Below are 17,428 nucleotides of genomic sequence, written 5' to 3'. Positions count from 1 at the left end.
GCGCGGTTGGGCGGCCGCGGCCGGGCGGGGCCCCGCCCCTCGCCCCCTTTGTCCGCGGTTGGGCGCCATTTTGCGCGGCGGGCGAGTGCGGGCGCTGATTGGGCTTCGGGGCCCCGCGGCGGAGCCAATCAGCGCGGGGCGCGGACCGGGCAGCGCGGCACGGTGAGCGCGAGCGGCCAATATGGAGCCCCCGCGCGCCGGGATTGGCGGGGCCGCGGCCACTCAGGGGCTGAGGGGGGAACCGGGGCCGGGCCGGGCTCGGCCGCGCCGGGGCCGCGGGGCGAGCGGGGCCGCGAGCAGCGGGGTGGGGTACTCCGCGGCCGGGCATGGGCGAGGGTGGGCGCGGGGCCGAGCGCCGCAGCGGGGCCAGGCCTCTTCCCCCGGCGAGCCCGCAGCGCCCCGCCCTCCCCGGGAGCCTCCGCGCTGGCATGAGGGGCCCGGGCTGCCCTCCGCCCGCTCCCGGTGTGCGCGGTGCAGCTCCGCAGATGTGTCCGGCCACGCGGTGCTGCGGCGGCAGGGCCGGCCGGCACACCGAGAGACCCCCGGGCCGGGGCTTCCCGCTCTGGCACAACGGCCCCGGCTCGCCGCTGGCTTCCACGGCGAGTCAGGAGCTGAGCCTGGGCTCCGCGCGTGGCGCTCCGGCCGCCCCCGTGCTAAATCCCGCTCCGGGTGTGGGCGTGCGGCTCCGCCGTGTCCCTGGAGCGGCGGGGTCCGGCGGAGCGCAGCGGGCTCTGCCCGTTCGGGAGCTCCGGGACGCGGTCCGAGCGATGCCATGGAGCTCTCGGACTGCTGGCGGTACTGGTTTGCTCTTGGTGTGGGTTGCTGGGTGAGGAAACCGTTCCTGGCGCAGCTGCATTTGTATAAATATAAATTATGTGTATTTTGCATGTATATGTTTAAATATTTGTGTATATTTTTGGAGCTATCCTGTGCAGGGCCAGGAGTTTGATGATCCTAGTAAGTCCCATACAACTCAGGGTATATATATATTTCCTTTTATATATTTTTTTTTATATATATATATTTATATATATATATTTATATATATATATATATATATAAATATCTGCTGCTGGGACTAGAACACAATTCCCAGAGCATTCCCGGTGAGGAGGAGCTGCCCATGAGCTCACTGAGAGAGGAGCTGTCATCCTCTGCCATTGATTGCTCCCTGATCTTTAATATTTAACTTGGCTACTCTGTGTCTAACAAAAGGGATGAGATAATCCCTTGGAGTGAGGATCCAGCACTGGCAGAACTTCGGGCAGCTGCTGCAGAGTGTTGGGATTACAGCGCTGTTAATGTTTTACTTAAAATTTTTAATTTAAAGCAAAAATTAAGTGCCCAGTGTGAAATTGAAATGAGAACCTGACAGCAGCATTTTCAGAAAGATTATTTATCTTCTTTTATTCTGGCTGTGAAAAAGTCTCAGGAAATGGGCAAAGGATGGAACTCAAACAGCAGCAGTAACCACAGCAACGGGTACAGAGAGTCTGTGACTTAATCCTGTCAGCATTCCTTGAAAAAATGAGGGAGCCAGAGGTTTTGTTGCTTTAGGCTTGGAAAATTAAAGTTCCAGGCTGTGTTTTCATTCAGCAGTGCAGCAGGAACTTGTTTCAGTCGTGGCATAAATCAAACACCTCACTAAAGCAGGAATTCTGCTGTTGTAGGGCCAGTGAGGAGAGAAGCAGTGGCAGGGAAAAGATGTTTTTATTTCAGCACAGTGGGGTTGAGGTGTCCAGGGAAGGGGTCAAGGAATGAGGGGCAGTGAGAGGATGGAGGTGCTGGGAAAGCTGCTGGTGCTTCCCAAAATACATGAAAGCTGTATTTGAGTATAGAAATACTTCTTTAGGGAAGAAATTCCTCCCTGGGAGGTTTGGGAGGCCTTGGTTTAGGAGCTGTGGCTGCCCCTGGATCCCTGGAAGTGTCCAAGGGCAGGTTGGAGCAACCTGGGGTGGTGGAAGGTGTCCCTGCCCACGGCAGGGGGTGGCACTGGGTGATCCTTAATGTCCCTTCCCACCCAAACCATTCCACGAGAGCCGGAGGAGAGGGAAGGAAAATGAGAGAAGCCTTCACAGCTCTGCTGAATTCTTGAAGTGCAGTTCAATTTCACGCCTAAAGGTTGCATTTCCCGAGGTTTTCCAGCAGTGACACTCCCCTGTGGGGGCACCTGGCTGGAGCCCAGATGTGCAGCCTCACAGAACTGGTGCAGCCCATGAAGCTGGGGCAGAATTGGGGTGGTTTTGCTGCTCACTCAGCTTGGAGAAGCCTGAAGTGCCACCTCTGTTCTATTACCCAGATGGAGCAGCCCTGGGAGAGCCCTGCCCTGGGGCAGCTCCTGCTTTGCTTGGCTTGGCAGCTGCTGGGGGACAGTGGGGGTGGCCAGGCCTGGGGACAGCACAGCAGGTCCCCTGATTCTTGCTTGTCTTGCAGGGGCTGAGGCACCATGGAGCAGTACACGGCCAACAGCAGCAGCTCCACGGAGCAGATCGTGGTGCAGGCGGGGCAGATCCAGCAGCAGGTACGGAATGGGGGAGCCCTTTGCACCCCTCAGAGGGGCACAGCTGGGATAAACCCCAAAGATTTCCTGGAATTCCAAGGAAATGAGGCTTCTGAGCTCTTCCCTGAGGAGAGGTGGTGCCACAGCCTGAGCTTGGACAGTGGAACCTTCTCAGCTGGGACTGAAAAGGCACCTGGGGACAAGATTGGCCTCTGTGGCACTGAGAGATCCAATTTCTTATTTAGCTGTGAGCAGCACAGGGAAACCCAGGAGCCACGTGGATCCAAACAGCAATACATCCCAGTGTGGAAAGAAATTGGTTTCAGCAGCACAATCCTGGTTCACCTGACTTCTGTCTCCTGGGCACTGATGGCAGCTGCCTGGAAGTCAGAGTAAACGTGGTTTTTAGAATATACTTATTATATTTTTTAAATGAAATTAAATTTATAAGATTTTCTATAAATATAAAAAATTATATAAAATTGAAATGAAAATACGGGTGTACATGTTACCAAATTTCAGTGCAGCATGGATTTTGCAAAATGGTAGTGACATGGGGAAAGTAAAATATAAAGACATCTAAAATATATTAACACCTCTCTAAAAATGGAGGAAACAGAATATTAACAGAAACAATCAATTGTCCACAAGAAAAATTCCTCCAAAGTTGAAATAGGTTTTATTCAAGCCCACAGAGGTTTCCTCCAGTTTTATCAAATGAACATTTGTAGAGATTCTTTGTTTCAGAACAACAGGTGGAGCAAAACAAACACACAGAACAGGAATTCAACCAACCATGTAGCTTTGGATGAACTCATCCATCCCACAAAGAAGTTCATGTTTCAATGTGCAAAATACCAGGGCTGAGTTTAGAGGGCTTATTGATTTTGGCTGTTCAGCTTTCCATATCCAGATTTGGGGATGTGTTTTCAGCTGCTGCTGAATTTTTGTTGCGTCTTCTGCTCTAGTTTGAGGGGTTTGGTGGTTTGCCATGCAAAGGGCTGAGCCACTGGATGATGTTTTTAGGGAGATCTGCTTTGCTTTGGCCTCAGGAGGGACCAGATCCTTCCACTGGGTTTAGCTGGCGTTGACTTTTTCAGCCAGAACAAGATTGCACTTGAGATTAAAACATTTTATATTAAGGATTATCCGAAATACCTGTTTGCAGCAGATAGCCTAAGATGTAGTTGGTTTATTGACATTTTCTAGGTGAAAAGGAGATAAAACCAACTCTTGGCTCTTATTTTCAGCACAACTTCTTAAAGCCTGAAACATTTTGCTAAAATAAGTTGTTTTACCAGGCTGTTGCAGCACTTGGGAGGGAGCTGTCCTTCATCTCCCCATGCTAACACAGTTACTGGGAGTATTTTGGGACTCTTAGCAAAGAGGCTAAAGATAGAAAAGGCTTTTAGCTCTGACTGCTCCTGCAGCCTCTCCAGACTGTCCCTCAGGGTCACTGGTGGGCAGACACCGACACAGGGGCAGCAGAGATGAGCTCAGACTGTGCTGCAGGAGGGGCTTTGTTGGGACAAACCAGTGTGCCCAAAATCTGGAACCCTTCACAGTGCCAAACCTGGGCAGTGAGCAGTCTAAAACCCTGAAACTGAGCTTGAAATCCTCCAAAATGACCCATCCTGTTCCCTGTGGGTTGGAATATTGAAGCCTGAAGCTTCAAAACTAAAACCCTGAAACTGAGCTTCAAAACTAAAACCCTGAAACTGAGCATGAAATCCTCCAAAAAGAACCCGTCCTGTTCCCTGTGAGTTGGAATATTGAAGCCTAAAACTTCAAAACTAAAACCCTGAAACTGAGCTTGAAATCCTGCAAAATGACCCATCCTGTTCCCTGTGAGTTGGAATATTGAAGCCTGGCAGTGCCACGTGCAGTTCAAGGGAACTCCATCCTTAGGTTTGCTAAAATTCCCATTCCTCGTGTTCCTGGAGCAGTGTGTATGACCCCCACCCCCTGTCCCAGCAGTGTGTTGTGCATTTCCATGTTTCAAGCTCTCCCTGTTCCTGTTCCCAGCAGCAGGGAGGTGTCACAGCTGTCCAGCTGCAGACTGAGGCCCAGGTGGCATCGGCCTCAGGCCAGCAAGTCCAGACCCTCCAGGTAGTGGTGACCTCTCTGATTGTGTTTCTGAGCACTGCATGACCCTCCCCAGCACCACATATCTAATGCTGTGTTTTCCCAGGGTTTCCAGGAGGAGCAGGGGGATGTGGAGCAGGAATCTCTGCTGGCTGCTGCCTCTAGGGTTTGCCATGGCGTTGGAGCTGTTCCCAAGCTGCATGCCAGGAACTCTGGAAGGGAATTGTGGTTCAGTGTGACTTTAAAGTTATAAACACCAAAATGAGGAAGTAACAGTTGGGATAAACCCCAAAGATTTCCTGGAATTCCAAGGAAATGAAGGTTCTGAGCTCTTCCCTGGGGAGGGCTCTGCCTTCACTGCATGAGGCAGCCAGAGGTGGTGCCAGAGCCTGAGCTTGGACAGTGGAACCTTCTCAGCTGGGACTGAAAGAGCACCTGGGGACAAGATTGGCCTCTGTGGCACTGAGAGATCCAATTTCTTATTTCCCTGTGAGCAGCACAGGGAAACCCAGGAGCTATGTGGATCCAAACAGCAATACATCCCACATCCCAGTACTACACAGTGTAGAAAGAAATGGGTTTCAGTGTGAAGTATTTCCTGTCTTGCAGCCTCCACTTCCTTAACTCACCCAGGCTTTCCAGGAGCCCTTTGTAGAGCAGTTGACAGACCCTGGGCAGCCGTGGCAGTTTTACACTCAGCATTGTGGTTTTGTTTGGTTTGTAGTTCTTCAGAGCAGGGTGGTTCCAAGGGGCTGGACTGGCCCTGCCAGCTGCAGAATCAACACAGCATTTTTTATGTTCAGAGTTCACATCTCAGATGCTGCCTGACTTGGATTGCTGGGCTCACTGGGGCCTCTGGTTGTTGTTATGTTCTCCCCACCGTTTTTTTTTTTTTTCCTTTTCTATTTTGCCTTGCTGTGATTCATTAACAAAAATCCTGGAATGTCTTGTTTTCCTTTCTGCTTCTTGGATATTGTGCTGCTGCCTGTGCTTCTCTGTGCTGACCTGAGCATGCTCCTCCCTGTGTGACCCAGCCCAGGGGCTGAGGGCTTTGGATGGGACATGGACAGGCTGAGGGACACAGTGGGGACCTGGAAACTCAAATTCCCAGGGCAGGATTTGGCTCCTCACCCCCTGGGGTGTGAAACCCAGGAACTGGGTGACTTTACCACATCGTGATGTTCTTGTTCCTAAACAAATCAGGTTTTGTGAGCCCGAGTTCATGAGACTGATTTTGCATTTAGGCTGTGGAGGTAGAGTATTTTTCAAGATGTGTTTTGGGAATCTGGGGACTTGGCAGGTGAAGGGGTTCAAAAAGAGAGATTTTCCTCTTGTTTTTCTTTTCATGGCCCTTTTTCCCAGTGATCAGAGAAATACCAGGTCCAAGAGTCCAGAGATTCTCAGGCCAAAGTTACCTCAGAATCCCAGACTGGTTTGAGTGGGAAGGGACCTTAAAGCTCACCCAGTTCCAACCCCAACACCTTCCCCTTTCCCAGAGTGTTCCAAGCACTGTCCAGCTTGTCCTTGGACACTTCCAGGGATCCAGGGGCAGCCACAGCTTCTCTGAGCAGCCTGTGCCAGGGCCTCCCCACCCTCACACTTTATATTTATATTTATATTTATATTTATATTTATATTTATATTTATATTTATATTTATATTTATATATCCAGTCTAAGCCTTTTTGGGCCCAGAAGTGGCTGCTGCTCATCCACTTCGACTTTTCCTCCCTGAACTCCATTTTGTGTTGCTCCAGTTACAATTTCCCTCGATAACCATGGAGAGTTTCTCTCAGCACACCCCATGCTCCGTGTCAGTTTGGAAATGGGAATGTTGCAGGCATGAAATTGGAGAGAGCTGAAGCCACCTCAGAACCTCCCTGTCAGAACAGAGCTCTCTCAATAGGAACCTCATTTAAAAAATCAGTAATTGCGAGGTGAATAATGAAGTGTTTTATCCCACTTTGCTCTTGGGCTGTGCATGAGGGTAGTTCTTGTGGCTGGCAAATGTGGTTTTCATGCTTTATAACAGCTAGACTGCAGGAGAAGCAGATAACTCACTAAAATCCATAGCACATGCTGGAACCCAGAAGCAGCTCAGTGCCTGTTCCCCACCTCCCCTGCCCCCACGTGCACACGGGTGAGCTCTGGGGCTGCTCTGGCGGGGTTTTCATTGTTGCCTTCTCGTTGCAGGTGCAGGGGCAGCCGCTGATGGTGCAGGTGAGCGGGGGGCAGCTCATCACCTCCACGGGCCAGCCCATCATGGTGCAGGCCGTGCCCGGGGGCCAGGGCCAGACCATCATGCAGGTGCCCGTGTCCGGCACGCAGGGGCTGCAGCAGGTGAGACACCCCGGGGGCACTGCACGGCCTGGGCACGCCGCCGCTGCCACGCAGGGCTCTGCTCAGCACCCCAAAACCAGGCTGAGGTGGTGCTCGGTGGCTCTGGCACGGTGGGGATGAGTGGAAGTTCTTTATGAGCGGAGTTTTTACGTTTTATGGCCTGGTGTGAACCTTATAGGTCAGTGCTAAAACACAGCTGGGTTGGTTTGGGGTTTTTCATCGTGGAATGATTTGGGTTGGATGAAATCTTAAAGCTCATCCAGTTGCACCCCTCCCCTGCCATAGGCAGGGATACCTTCCCACAGAGCAGGATTTTTGTTTGTTGGGATATTTTACGTGGCCCTTGCAATGTAGTTGGGAATCTGGTGCCTGTTCAATTTATGGCTCAGAAGGAGGATTAAAAAAAAAATTATTTAAGAAAGCTTCTTGCAAGAAACTTGTGCTTGAACCCCTCTAATACATGATGGCTGAAGGGGGATTTAAAGATTCGTATTGCACAGAAGGCAATAGTGAAGGAGGTGTAGAAGATGGATTTTTTTGGAAGTAATTACCTGTTTAAAAGACAGTTGGTAAATGTAAGGAGGTGGTCGAAGTGTTCCTGAAAAGGGAAGGGAAGAACTATAAGCATGGCATAATGAAAGTGTCCTGATGGTTTAGGATGGGATTTAGGAACCCAGCACAGTCCAGGAAGGCAAACGATGTCTTGGTGTTTTGAGAGGTTTATTTAATATTTTCTTTGTTGAAAACCACTGTAATTTGTATGAGGTTCTTCTCGGTCTGGTTGGTGGAGGAAAATCCATAACTGTGTTTTTAAACACAAACTTCAAACCGTATTCCAGCTCTTCTTTTTTAATCTAAGAATGTTCCACAGTGGTGGAAAGACTCTGCAAAGCTGAGGACAACTTTATATATCCCAGAAGTACATCTGAGTGCTGGATAATTAACACCCCACAGATGTCTTAAATCTTAGTCTTCCTCTTCCACCTGACTATTTGTTCCCAGTGGATGTGAATAATTGATTTCTCCTGAGTGATTTATTGTGTAAGCAGTGCAGAACTGCTGGAGCACGGTGACACAGCACGCTGCTCCCTCTGCCCTGTGTGGCTGTGTCTCATTAAAAACTCCTCATTCTCAGCTGGAAAAAGAGAAGACTCCCTGCTTCCTTTTTCTGTGCAACAGTAAATCACCCTCAGAGATGACTTGGTCATGCTGAGGCCGAGGAGGGAGAAATCAGAGGCATAGTTAATGTTCCTTTCTGACTCTTTCTTCCACAGATTCAGTTGGTCCAGCCAGGTCAGATTCAGATTCAAGGTGGGCAGGCTGTGCAGGTACAGGGGCAGCAGGGCCAGACCCAGCAGATCATTATACAGCAGCCCCAGACTGCAGTTACTGCTGGCCAGACACAGGTAACTGCACCAGCATGAAAGGCTTTTCTGCAGAGGAACAGCAAGAGAAACTTGACAAATTACTTAAGATGTGGTCAAGTTAAAAAAAAAAAAAAGAAAAAGAATTATTAATATTGAGGAGAACTTGAGAATAAGTGTCATGTTTTTGTAGTGTTTCATACATGACTCTGGGGCAAAAAAATTAGGTTGCATGTTTTTCTCCATCGTGTTTCTGTATTTTATTGGTTCGTGGTTGTTTTTGTCTCTTTGTTGAATTTTGAAAACATGAAGCATTGCTAATTCCATACTTGGGCCATTGTGTGCAGTAGTCCAGTCACACCTGGGGTTTCTGCTGATGCTTTTGGTTAGGGCTAAAATTAAATTTTGGAGCAGAACAGTTCTTCCTTTCACATCTTCATAGAGAGACAGGAAACTTAGAATTTGTTTCTTTTTTTTTTTCATTGTTGAACTGTTGAAAAATGCATCTTACATGTGCTTCAGGTGTTTGATCTCCAGGTATTTGCTCTGTGCTCCAGCCTGTTTCTTACTGCTGCTAATGAGGCAGCAGGAATAGACACCTGGAACACCTCAAGCACCATGTGTTCATTCAGGAATTGTAAACACTGGGGGGAAAAGAGGCAATTTGTAACGTTTTTGTGCTCTTTGTTCTGTTCAGACCCAGCAGCAGATAGCAGTGCAAGGCCAGCAGGTTGCCCAGGCTGCTGAGGGCCAGACCATCGTGTACCAGCCTGTGAATGCTGATGGCACCATCCTGCAGCAAGGTAGGAGGGCTGGGAGGAGCCAGGGCACCTCTCTGAGGGGCTTTTTATTTATTGAGGTGTTTGTGTGCTCTGCAGGAATTCACTGCAGGGTTCTTTCCCCAGGAACAGAAAATCTCCTTGTCTCCGGCAAGGGCTGGTAGAATAAAACCCCTTAAATTTGCTTTTCCATCTCAAGAGTACGTGGTTACTCACAGTGAGGTTACAAATGCAAAAAACAGGAATTCTGATGGAATTTAATCCCTCACTTCAACCCTTTCCTGCCTCTCTGCATGTTTTGGAAGGATGAATGAGTAAAACACAGAAGTGGGACTAATGCTGTTCCCTTCTTTTTGTGTGCGTGTTTTTGTTCCTTTTTTTTTTTCTCTTTTTTTTCTTCTTCTTGTTTTTTTTCTTTTTTTTTTTTTTTTTTTTTTTTCTTTCCTTTTTGTGTTCTACTTCTTAAAGTTACAGTCCCTGTTACAGGCATGATCACCATTCCTGCAGCCAGCCTGGCTGGAGCCCAGATTGTCCAAACAGGAGCCAACACCAACACCACCAGCAGTGGCCAGGGGACGGTCACAGTGACACTGCCAGTGGCTGGGAACGTGGTCAATTCAGGGGGAATGGTCATGGTAGGTGTGAAATTCCCACTGCTGCCTCTGGAGGCTGAGCTTTGAGGTGTTTGTACTCAAACCTAGCAGGATTTTCACAAGGGTGGGGATGGCTTTAAGTCGAAGGAGGGCAGGGTTGGGTGGGATATTGGGAAGGATTTTCTCCCTGGAGGGTGGGGAGGCCCTGGCACAGGGACCCCAGAGAAGCTGTGTCTTCTCCATCCCAGGCTGGAGCACCTTGGGATAGTGGAAGGTGTCCCTGCCCATGGCAGAAGGTTGGAATTGGGTGATCCTTAAGATCCCTTCCACCCCAAACCATCCTGTGATTCCCTGCTTCTCTGATAAACTCTTGTCTGACATTGAGATACCATGGTCGGTCCTCTCTCTAAGTTCCATTAGTTTAAAGTTTAAACAATACAAACTTCCAGCTTCAAAGGCCTGGATCCTGCTGTGATCTTTGCTCTGGACTTTCTCTCTCCCACAGCAGCTCAGAAATGTAGAAACTGAAATGCAAACTGAGCTGTGAGCTGATGAGCAAAGGTTTAAATAGATTGAGTCACTTCTGGTTTTCCTGAGGGTCCCTTAGGATTTGTTTCCATCATTTATAGAGGTTTTTCCTGCCAATTCCTGTTTCTTTCTGGTGTGAGCCTCTTGAATGTTGCTGGTCCCCACTAGATGTCAGCAGCTCTGCAGTGTTGCCTTAGAGGTGCCCTGAAATGAAATAATTGAAGTAAGAGATAACCCAAAAGAAAGGGTTAAACAGCCATGTCCTGTTTGTTTAAATGTCCAAGAAGCAACAACACAGTCAAGGAATTGGAATGTTACTTTTATCAGGAAAATCCAGCAGGACTGATAAGGAATTGATTTGTTTAGATTGGTTTTGCAGTTTGAGAGCAGCTTCATTGCTCCTTTTCATTTAAGCAGCTGCATTACCTGAGCAAAACCCACTTTCCGTTTCACTGCTGGGGTTTTTAATGACGTTTGTGTGCTGAGCTGCAAGGACTAAACCCCCCTGTCTGTACAGATGGTGCCTGGGGCTGGCTCAGTCCCAGCCATCCAGAGGATCCCTTTGCCTGGAGCAGAGATGCTGGAAGAGGAGCCCCTCTACGTCAATGCCAAGCAGTACCACCGCATCCTGAAGAGGAGGCAGGCACGGGCCAAGCTGGAAGCAGAGGGGAAAATCCCCAAAGAGAGAAGGGTGAGAGTAAAACTCAGATCTAACACGGGGTTGCTCTGTGACAAAGGCACAGAATCCCACCTGGGCTGGAAAATGAGGATTAGAATCTTGGTGTTCCTCAACAATGATTTTGTTGTTGATGAGCTACATCAGAGTAAAATTTTTAAGTCCCTTGAGGATAATTCTGCTTATTTTGGGTGGTTTTGGGAGTGTCTGGAGCTGTGTGTGAGCATGCACTGACTGTCAGCACAGTGTCTGTGGGGCAGGAGGATGGATGGGGACTGGGAATTTCCTCTGGGGAAGCAGTGACTGGAAATCTATGGGGCAAAGTTGATGGGGACTTGGAAATTCCCTTGGGAAAGCAGTGACTGGGAATCTGTGGGGCAGGAGGATGGATGGGGACTGGGAATTTCCTCTGGGAAAATGGTGCCTGGGAATCTGTGGGGCAGGAGGATGGATGGGGACTGGGAATTTCCTCTGGGAAAGGAGTGACTGGGAATCTATGGGGCAGAGGATGGATGGGACTGGGAATTTCCTCTGGGGAAGCAGTGACTGGAAATCTATGGGGCAAAGTTGATGGGGACTTGGAAATTCCCTTGGGAAAGCAGTGACTGGGAATCTGTGGTGCAGGGGATGGATGGGGACTGGGAATTTCCCCTGGGAAAGCAGTGACTGGGAATTTTGGGGTAGGGGATGGATGGGGACTGGGAATTTCCTTTGGGAAAGGAGTGACTGGGAATCTGTGGTGCAGGGGATGGATGGGACTGGGAATTCCCCCTGGGAAAGCAGTGGCTGCTCCCTCACCTGCTCCTTCCCTCACTGCAGAAATACCTGCACGAGTCCCGGCACCGGCACGCCATGGCCAGGAAACGGGGAGAGGGGGGCCGCTTCTTCTCCCCCAAGGAAAAGGACAGCCCTCACATGCAGGTGAGTGGGGTTTGGGGCAAATCCCCTTCAACCCTTCAGGACACACACCAGAGGTGTCTGTGCTGCTTTGTTTGGGTTTTTGGGCTTGGCTGCCGACCCTTGTCCCTCCCTGCCTCTGAATTTTTCATCTGCTGCCCCTTGGCCTTCTCTGCCTTTAGATTTATTCCAAGCATTGGGAATAAAACCTCTTGCCACTGCTTGTGGAGAGCAAGGGATGATTGCCCTGAGGAATTAAATGATAATAATGTGGATAGAAATGTGTTCACTTTGTAGTTCTTAGGATAAATGCACACAAACATTCTGTGTTTGTAAAACAGCCTTTCTGGTTGGGTACTGGGGTGTTCTTCCAGGATATGAATTAAAGGTAGAGACTCCTTATCTTTACATCTGATGCAAAATTAAAAAATGGGAATACCTGATTCTTAGCTGCATCTTGATTTGCATAAAAGGTGCAAGGCATTTTTCAAAGGAAGGGACATAATGGAGTGGAATGAACAGGTTCTGAGGTTGCTCAGTGCTTTAGAACAGTCCTTTGCCTTTAGGGAGTGTTTCTTATCTTGAACTAAAATCATTCCTAAATATCCGTCCAGTCCTAAATCTTCCTAAATACCAGAAACAACAAATTCCTGGGAGGTATTAGGATTTTTGTGTCCCTGGTCTGTAAAAACCAGGAAAACCAGGACAGTTTTGGAGATGAAGGGAAGTGCAGGAGTGTGTCCTCCTGATGGCTGTGTGTGGTTCTCTCTGCTTCATGGAAAAATGTGCAATTTCCACCCTTTTGTGTCTGCAGGATCCAACTCAAAGCAACGAAGAAGCAATGACACAGATGATCAGGGTCTCCTAACCCCTGCTTCCAGGAAAAAACACCTGAAGGGAATTCCCGTCCCTCCTGCCAGCCTGTCCTGCCTGCCCAGAGTGTCCAGTGAACCCTGGAGTGGGACAATCTCCATGTCACAGCCTGTCCTTTTCCACAGAGCAAGCACCACGTGTTGAGGACGTGCTTGAGGTTTCAACTCTACAGACAGAACCTTTCAGACTTCCTTGGTGCCCTCTCCTGATCCAGCACAGGGAATTCGGAGTCTGAGCGCTCGTCTCCTTGGTTTTCCTTCATTTTCCCACCTCAATCCCTGTGGCTGGTGCAGCTCAGCCCTGTCCAGGGGCAGATTCCAGCTCCTCCAGCCAGCACTGAATGGGTTTCAGTGCAGAGATTTGTTATTCCATCCACTCCTCACCCCTTTGGACTTGGTTTTCCCTGAGCTGGGCCCTGCTGTTGCACTTCTGACCCTGGCAGAAACTGAAGGGGATTCTTTTCAATTCCACCTTGTAAATGTGTAAAGAAGCTCTTCTCTGGGAAAGGTTCAGCCATCCAATCAATGCTAGAAATAGTCACAATTACTGCAGGACTTGATGTGTTGTGTCTCTGTTGCAAGTGGGGTGGGAGAGGGAGATGTGGGGGGGATTGGGTCAGTAAATCAGTCTCTGGGTGGGTTTGGATGTTCACTGCCAGTACTTGTTGCTTTGGAAGAAAACTGGATGCGAGTATAGAAAGGATTGAAACTTTTCAGTGAGTCTCTTCCAAAGGATTTTTTTTTTTTTTCAATCTCCTTTCTCACCTGCCAATGAAGTCCATGGTTCCTCCAAGAGAGGTGGAACCCTCAGTGTCACAGTGGTGGCACCTGGCCATGGCTGGGATGGAGTTTCTGGTGCCTAAATCATTTCTACAATTCCAGAGTGAGGGATGATTCAGGACAGCAGCAGCTGGGGCAGCTCAGCCTGACGTACCTGAAGGACTCAGCAGATACTGATGAACCTTCCATGCTTTCTATAAATTAAGCTCTTAAAACAAAAGTGGCACTTAGCAAAGGAGCAATACTTACATTATTAAAAAATAGGATTTTTTCCATGACCTACAGCTGGCTTTGGGCTGAGCACCTCCGCAGAGCAGTTTTCATTTCGTTTCTAAGCTTGCTCTGTTTAATTTGAATTTTGGTGGTGTGAGCAGTAGATAAAAGCATTTAACAGGTGATTTCTCACCATTGCACTCCTGTCCCCTCTCACCTTGGTGAGTTACACAGCTGCTCTGGGGATCATCTGCCTGCTGGAGTCCCAGAATTGCCAGGTTTTGTGTCCTGTAGCTCAAACTGGATCGCAGCAGTGAAGTTTGGGGTTGGGAATGTTGCTGTGTGAACCTGGCCAGGTGAAGCTGAAGAGAGAGGAGTTTTTGAGGAAATGCTGCCAAGAATGAGACTGGGTTAAATCCAGTGAATGCTGATTTCAAGTGACAAGGGAATGCAGCTTGGAAATTATATTTCCTCCCTCCCATCTTTCCCCATTTACTGGCAGCTTATGGCTAAAGACAAATCAGTTGTAGAAGACTGGGAGGAAACAAAAGAACAGAGCCTGGAAAATTCTATTTCCTTTGGATGAAAGAGAAATACTAAACCTGAGAGTATCAGAGGGAGAGGAGGGAGGAGAAATGTTGGATCCTTGCTGTGAGCAGGCAATCCTGGAGGAAGAGGGAGCCTGTTGAGGCGTAAGGATGCCCTGTGCAGGCAGTGGAAGGACAAGGAGGAGCTGCAGAGGGGTTTGGAATTGGCAGCTGGATCTCTAAATGCAGCTCAGCCCCTTGGTGTCAATCCTGGCTCCGTGTCCCTCCCCACAGCTGGAGCTGGGAACGACCCTCGGGGACACCTGCGGCTGCAGGAGGAGCTGGCCTGGCTCCTGGCAGGCAAAGAAATCTTCTTTTCTTTCAATTTTTGTCCCAAGTTAGATGAGTAATCTGACACTCTGCTCACAACCCTTAATTAGGATTTATTTCTAATAATTTCAAGGGCGTTTTTAACATTGATGCATCGTCAGGGCCTCTGGTTGCTTCTGCCTTAAATCCTTGTCCAGTTCCAGCACTGGTTTTCCTCAGCTGGCACCTGAAGTTCACACAGCATTTCCTGGGCTCTCCCCATCCAGGAACATGCAGCTCTCCTTAAGGGATTTTAGTTGAATTTGCAGCGTTACTGTAAATATTTTTTTTTTTTTGGAGCATCTGTACATTTTGTAGGTGGAATATTTGTGTGCTGGGGTAAGAGCTTCTCCATGATATTTTTTTGCTCTTCAGTTGATGGTAAATCTGTCCTGAAACACCTTTTTGAGAGCTGGAAGTTCGAGAAGCAAGATTATTGCTCTGACATAGATTTTGTTTCTTTTATTTTTTAACGAGTAATTACTTTCCTTAAAGAATTTGTAAACTTTTCCCCAATATCCCTTCATATCTAGGTTCTCTGATCTGCTGTTTTAGGTTGTGTGTGAAGAAATATGGATTTGTGTTCTAGGAAGTCTTACTGTTAATATTTTAAATAGTGGTGTGAAAGCCCCAGTGCTCCTATCATTTTTTAAATTTGTTTTCTGTGTATCACTGCTGAAAGTTGTGTTTATTTGGTGAGGTTGGAGCCAGCAGTCAGCACCACGGTACCAAAAATATCTGCTTTCTTTTCCAGGCACATCTGTTAGAACTGGAGACGTGTCCAGTTCAAACCTCCCCAGTAATTAAATTGGAATTCTTTGTAGATTGGCTACACTTGAGCAAAAAACTTCACTTCAGGAGCGAGTTAAGAGTGGGTGAGGATGAGAGAAGAGGTTTGGGAAGAAATGTCTTTGATTGACCCAGAGCAGTGAAGCATCAAACCCATCAAAACCCAGATTTATAGGAGTGTAAAGATCAGGATTTGGAAAAAAAATGATCCTCAAGTGATGCTAAATGGCTTTAAGGCCCTGCATGTTTAAAAGAGGGGAAAAAAAATAAACTTTTCTTTGTGAAGGGGCGTGGGAGGGTCCTGAGCTTAACGTAATGTCAGGCAAAGTTTGTACATAGTTCAAAGTTTTTAATTTTTTTTATATGATGCATTTTTTCAAGTGTATTTTGGTCTTTAATAGATGCAATTGTAAGTACTGTGTACACTCTCTAGCTAATAAAATTTATAAACTGAGAAGCTTCTGCTCTGTGTTGGGAATTTTGTGGTGGGGTGTGGGGAGGGCAGGGGGGGTCACTGCAATATCAGAAATAGTTCATGCTACAAACTCCACACCAACATTTCACCATCCCAAAACCCTCAGAGCACAAAGCTGGCAGTCAGGAATTCTTTCCAGAATTGGTCAATACAGTGATGATCACCAAAAAAAAAAAAAAAAACCCTAATGCAAACAAACAAAAAAATAAAGGAAATGACAGTGAGTAAGATCAGAGAGTGGGAAGCTGGGACAGGAAATGAGAACAATCATGCAAGCCTGCTTAGGAAGTCAGAAATCAGTTTCTTTTGCTATTACGTTATTTTCTAGCTTTTTTTTGCAGTAAAATAATAAAATCATCTCAGATATAATGGTAAAAAAAAACCCTGGTATTGTGTAGCCAGATCAAAGCAGTCAACAGAATTCACTTTTCTCTCTCACCCTCACCTTCAGAACTGCATCATCACTCCCAGAGTTTTTCCAACCCATGGATGTATTCCCTGCCTTTCCACCTTCCTTCCCTCCCCTGCCAGCCAGTATCCAGGCTGGAGTCTTCCTGCAATCTTGATATCCAAAAATTAAACCCATTTTTGTGTCCTGTTCAGCATCCTCGGTCTGTAGCTCACGGAATTAAGAGGAAAATCTCAGTCAGCTGAATTTGGTGGATTTATCCATAATCCCTGAGGGATGTTTGCTCGCATCACCACAATAACAGGATTCTGCAGCTGGATCAACAGGGGTGTAATTTGTAATAAAGTCAAGCTGGATTTATCCTGGAGGACAGGTGTGTGTTAATAAACAACAAACAGGGAAATACAGAATCATTTCTTTGTAAAACAAATCAATACGTTGGAGTGTAAATTCCACCCCAGGAGCTCAAGCTGATGGCAGTTTATACTATAAAGCAGACAAATATTTTCCAAAAAACCCATTGTTTGTTAGAACATGTCAAATGCATTGCTTCTCTCTCTGAAGCCCAGGAAAAAATCTCATAGGTTTAAAATCAAGCAGATTTTTTTACCACTTTGCTGAATTTCACCAGATTGGGCAGTAATTAATAGTTGTTTTTTTTTTTTTTTTGGTGAATATTTAAGTCCAGAGGAAGCAGCTCGCTTGGCCTGGCTGTGCTGCTGTATCAGCTGCTGCCAGACACAAGCAGTTTCCTGTATTTGGCTTTATAGCTCCCTGCTATTTAAAAATAGAGTAATTTGGAAAAGCAAATGCACCACAGCTTTCCTCTGGGTTTGTGCTGTTAGAAAAATGCAGTTATTTTCCAGGGAAATGTGCACCCAGGTCTTTCTGGTACAGCTACAGGTTGGATATTAGGAAGAAATTTTTCACCAAAAATAATAAAGGTCTGGAATTGTCTTCCCAGGGAGGTGGTGGAAGTTAAAAAAAGCCTGGACGTGGCACTTGGTGCTGTAGTCGAGTTGAGGTGTCAGGGCATGGGTTGGACTGGATGATCTTGGAGGTCTCTTCCAGCCTCATTATTCTGTGATTTTCCCTCACCCCATCACCACCCTCAGCAGCTGGCTACAAACCGAGCTGGGTGGTTTGAAGTGGTTTTGGCTGCTGAATATCAGCCTTGGTTCAATCTACAGCCACAAATATTTCCTCCTTGTCTCATGCACTTGGGGAAGAGCA

General features: G+C 47.6%; 1 protein-coding gene across 14 annotated transcripts; it reads left to right on the top strand.

Annotated features, from left to right (window-relative positions):
• The first annotated feature begins 58 nt into the window (after positions 1–58).
• On the top strand, positions 59–15,768 carry NFYA (nuclear transcription factor Y subunit alpha). Of its 14 annotated transcripts, none has more exons than XM_053963675.1 (10): positions 59–162; positions 2,434–2,521; positions 4,529–4,612; positions 6,778–6,924; positions 8,199–8,330; positions 8,986–9,091; positions 9,536–9,702; positions 10,706–10,879; positions 11,684–11,785; positions 12,576–15,768. In XM_053963675.1, exons 2-10 carry the CDS (start codon positions 2,447–2,449, stop codon positions 12,627–12,629), a joined length of 1,041 nt encoding a protein of 346 aa, XP_053819650.1. In that variant the 5' UTR covers positions 59–162; positions 2,434–2,446; the 3' UTR covers positions 12,630–15,768. The 14 variants fall into 14 exon arrangements, with proteins under 14 accessions (XP_053819650.1, XP_053819651.1, XP_053819653.1 ...); XM_053963676.1 differs by having other exon boundaries at positions 4,526–4,609; XM_053963678.1 differs by having other exon boundaries at positions 4,526–4,612; positions 9,554–9,702.
• Positions 15,769–17,428: the final 1,660 nt, after the last annotated feature.

Source organism: Vidua chalybeata, chromosome 24, assembly GCF_026979565.1.
Source record: "Vidua chalybeata isolate OUT-0048 chromosome 24, bVidCha1 merged haplotype, whole genome shotgun sequence".
Taxonomy (NCBI): domain Eukaryota; kingdom Metazoa; phylum Chordata; class Aves; order Passeriformes; family Viduidae; genus Vidua; species Vidua chalybeata.
The sequence above is the reverse complement of the archived record's forward strand: the minus strand, read 5'-3'. Positions and strand labels throughout refer to the sequence as shown.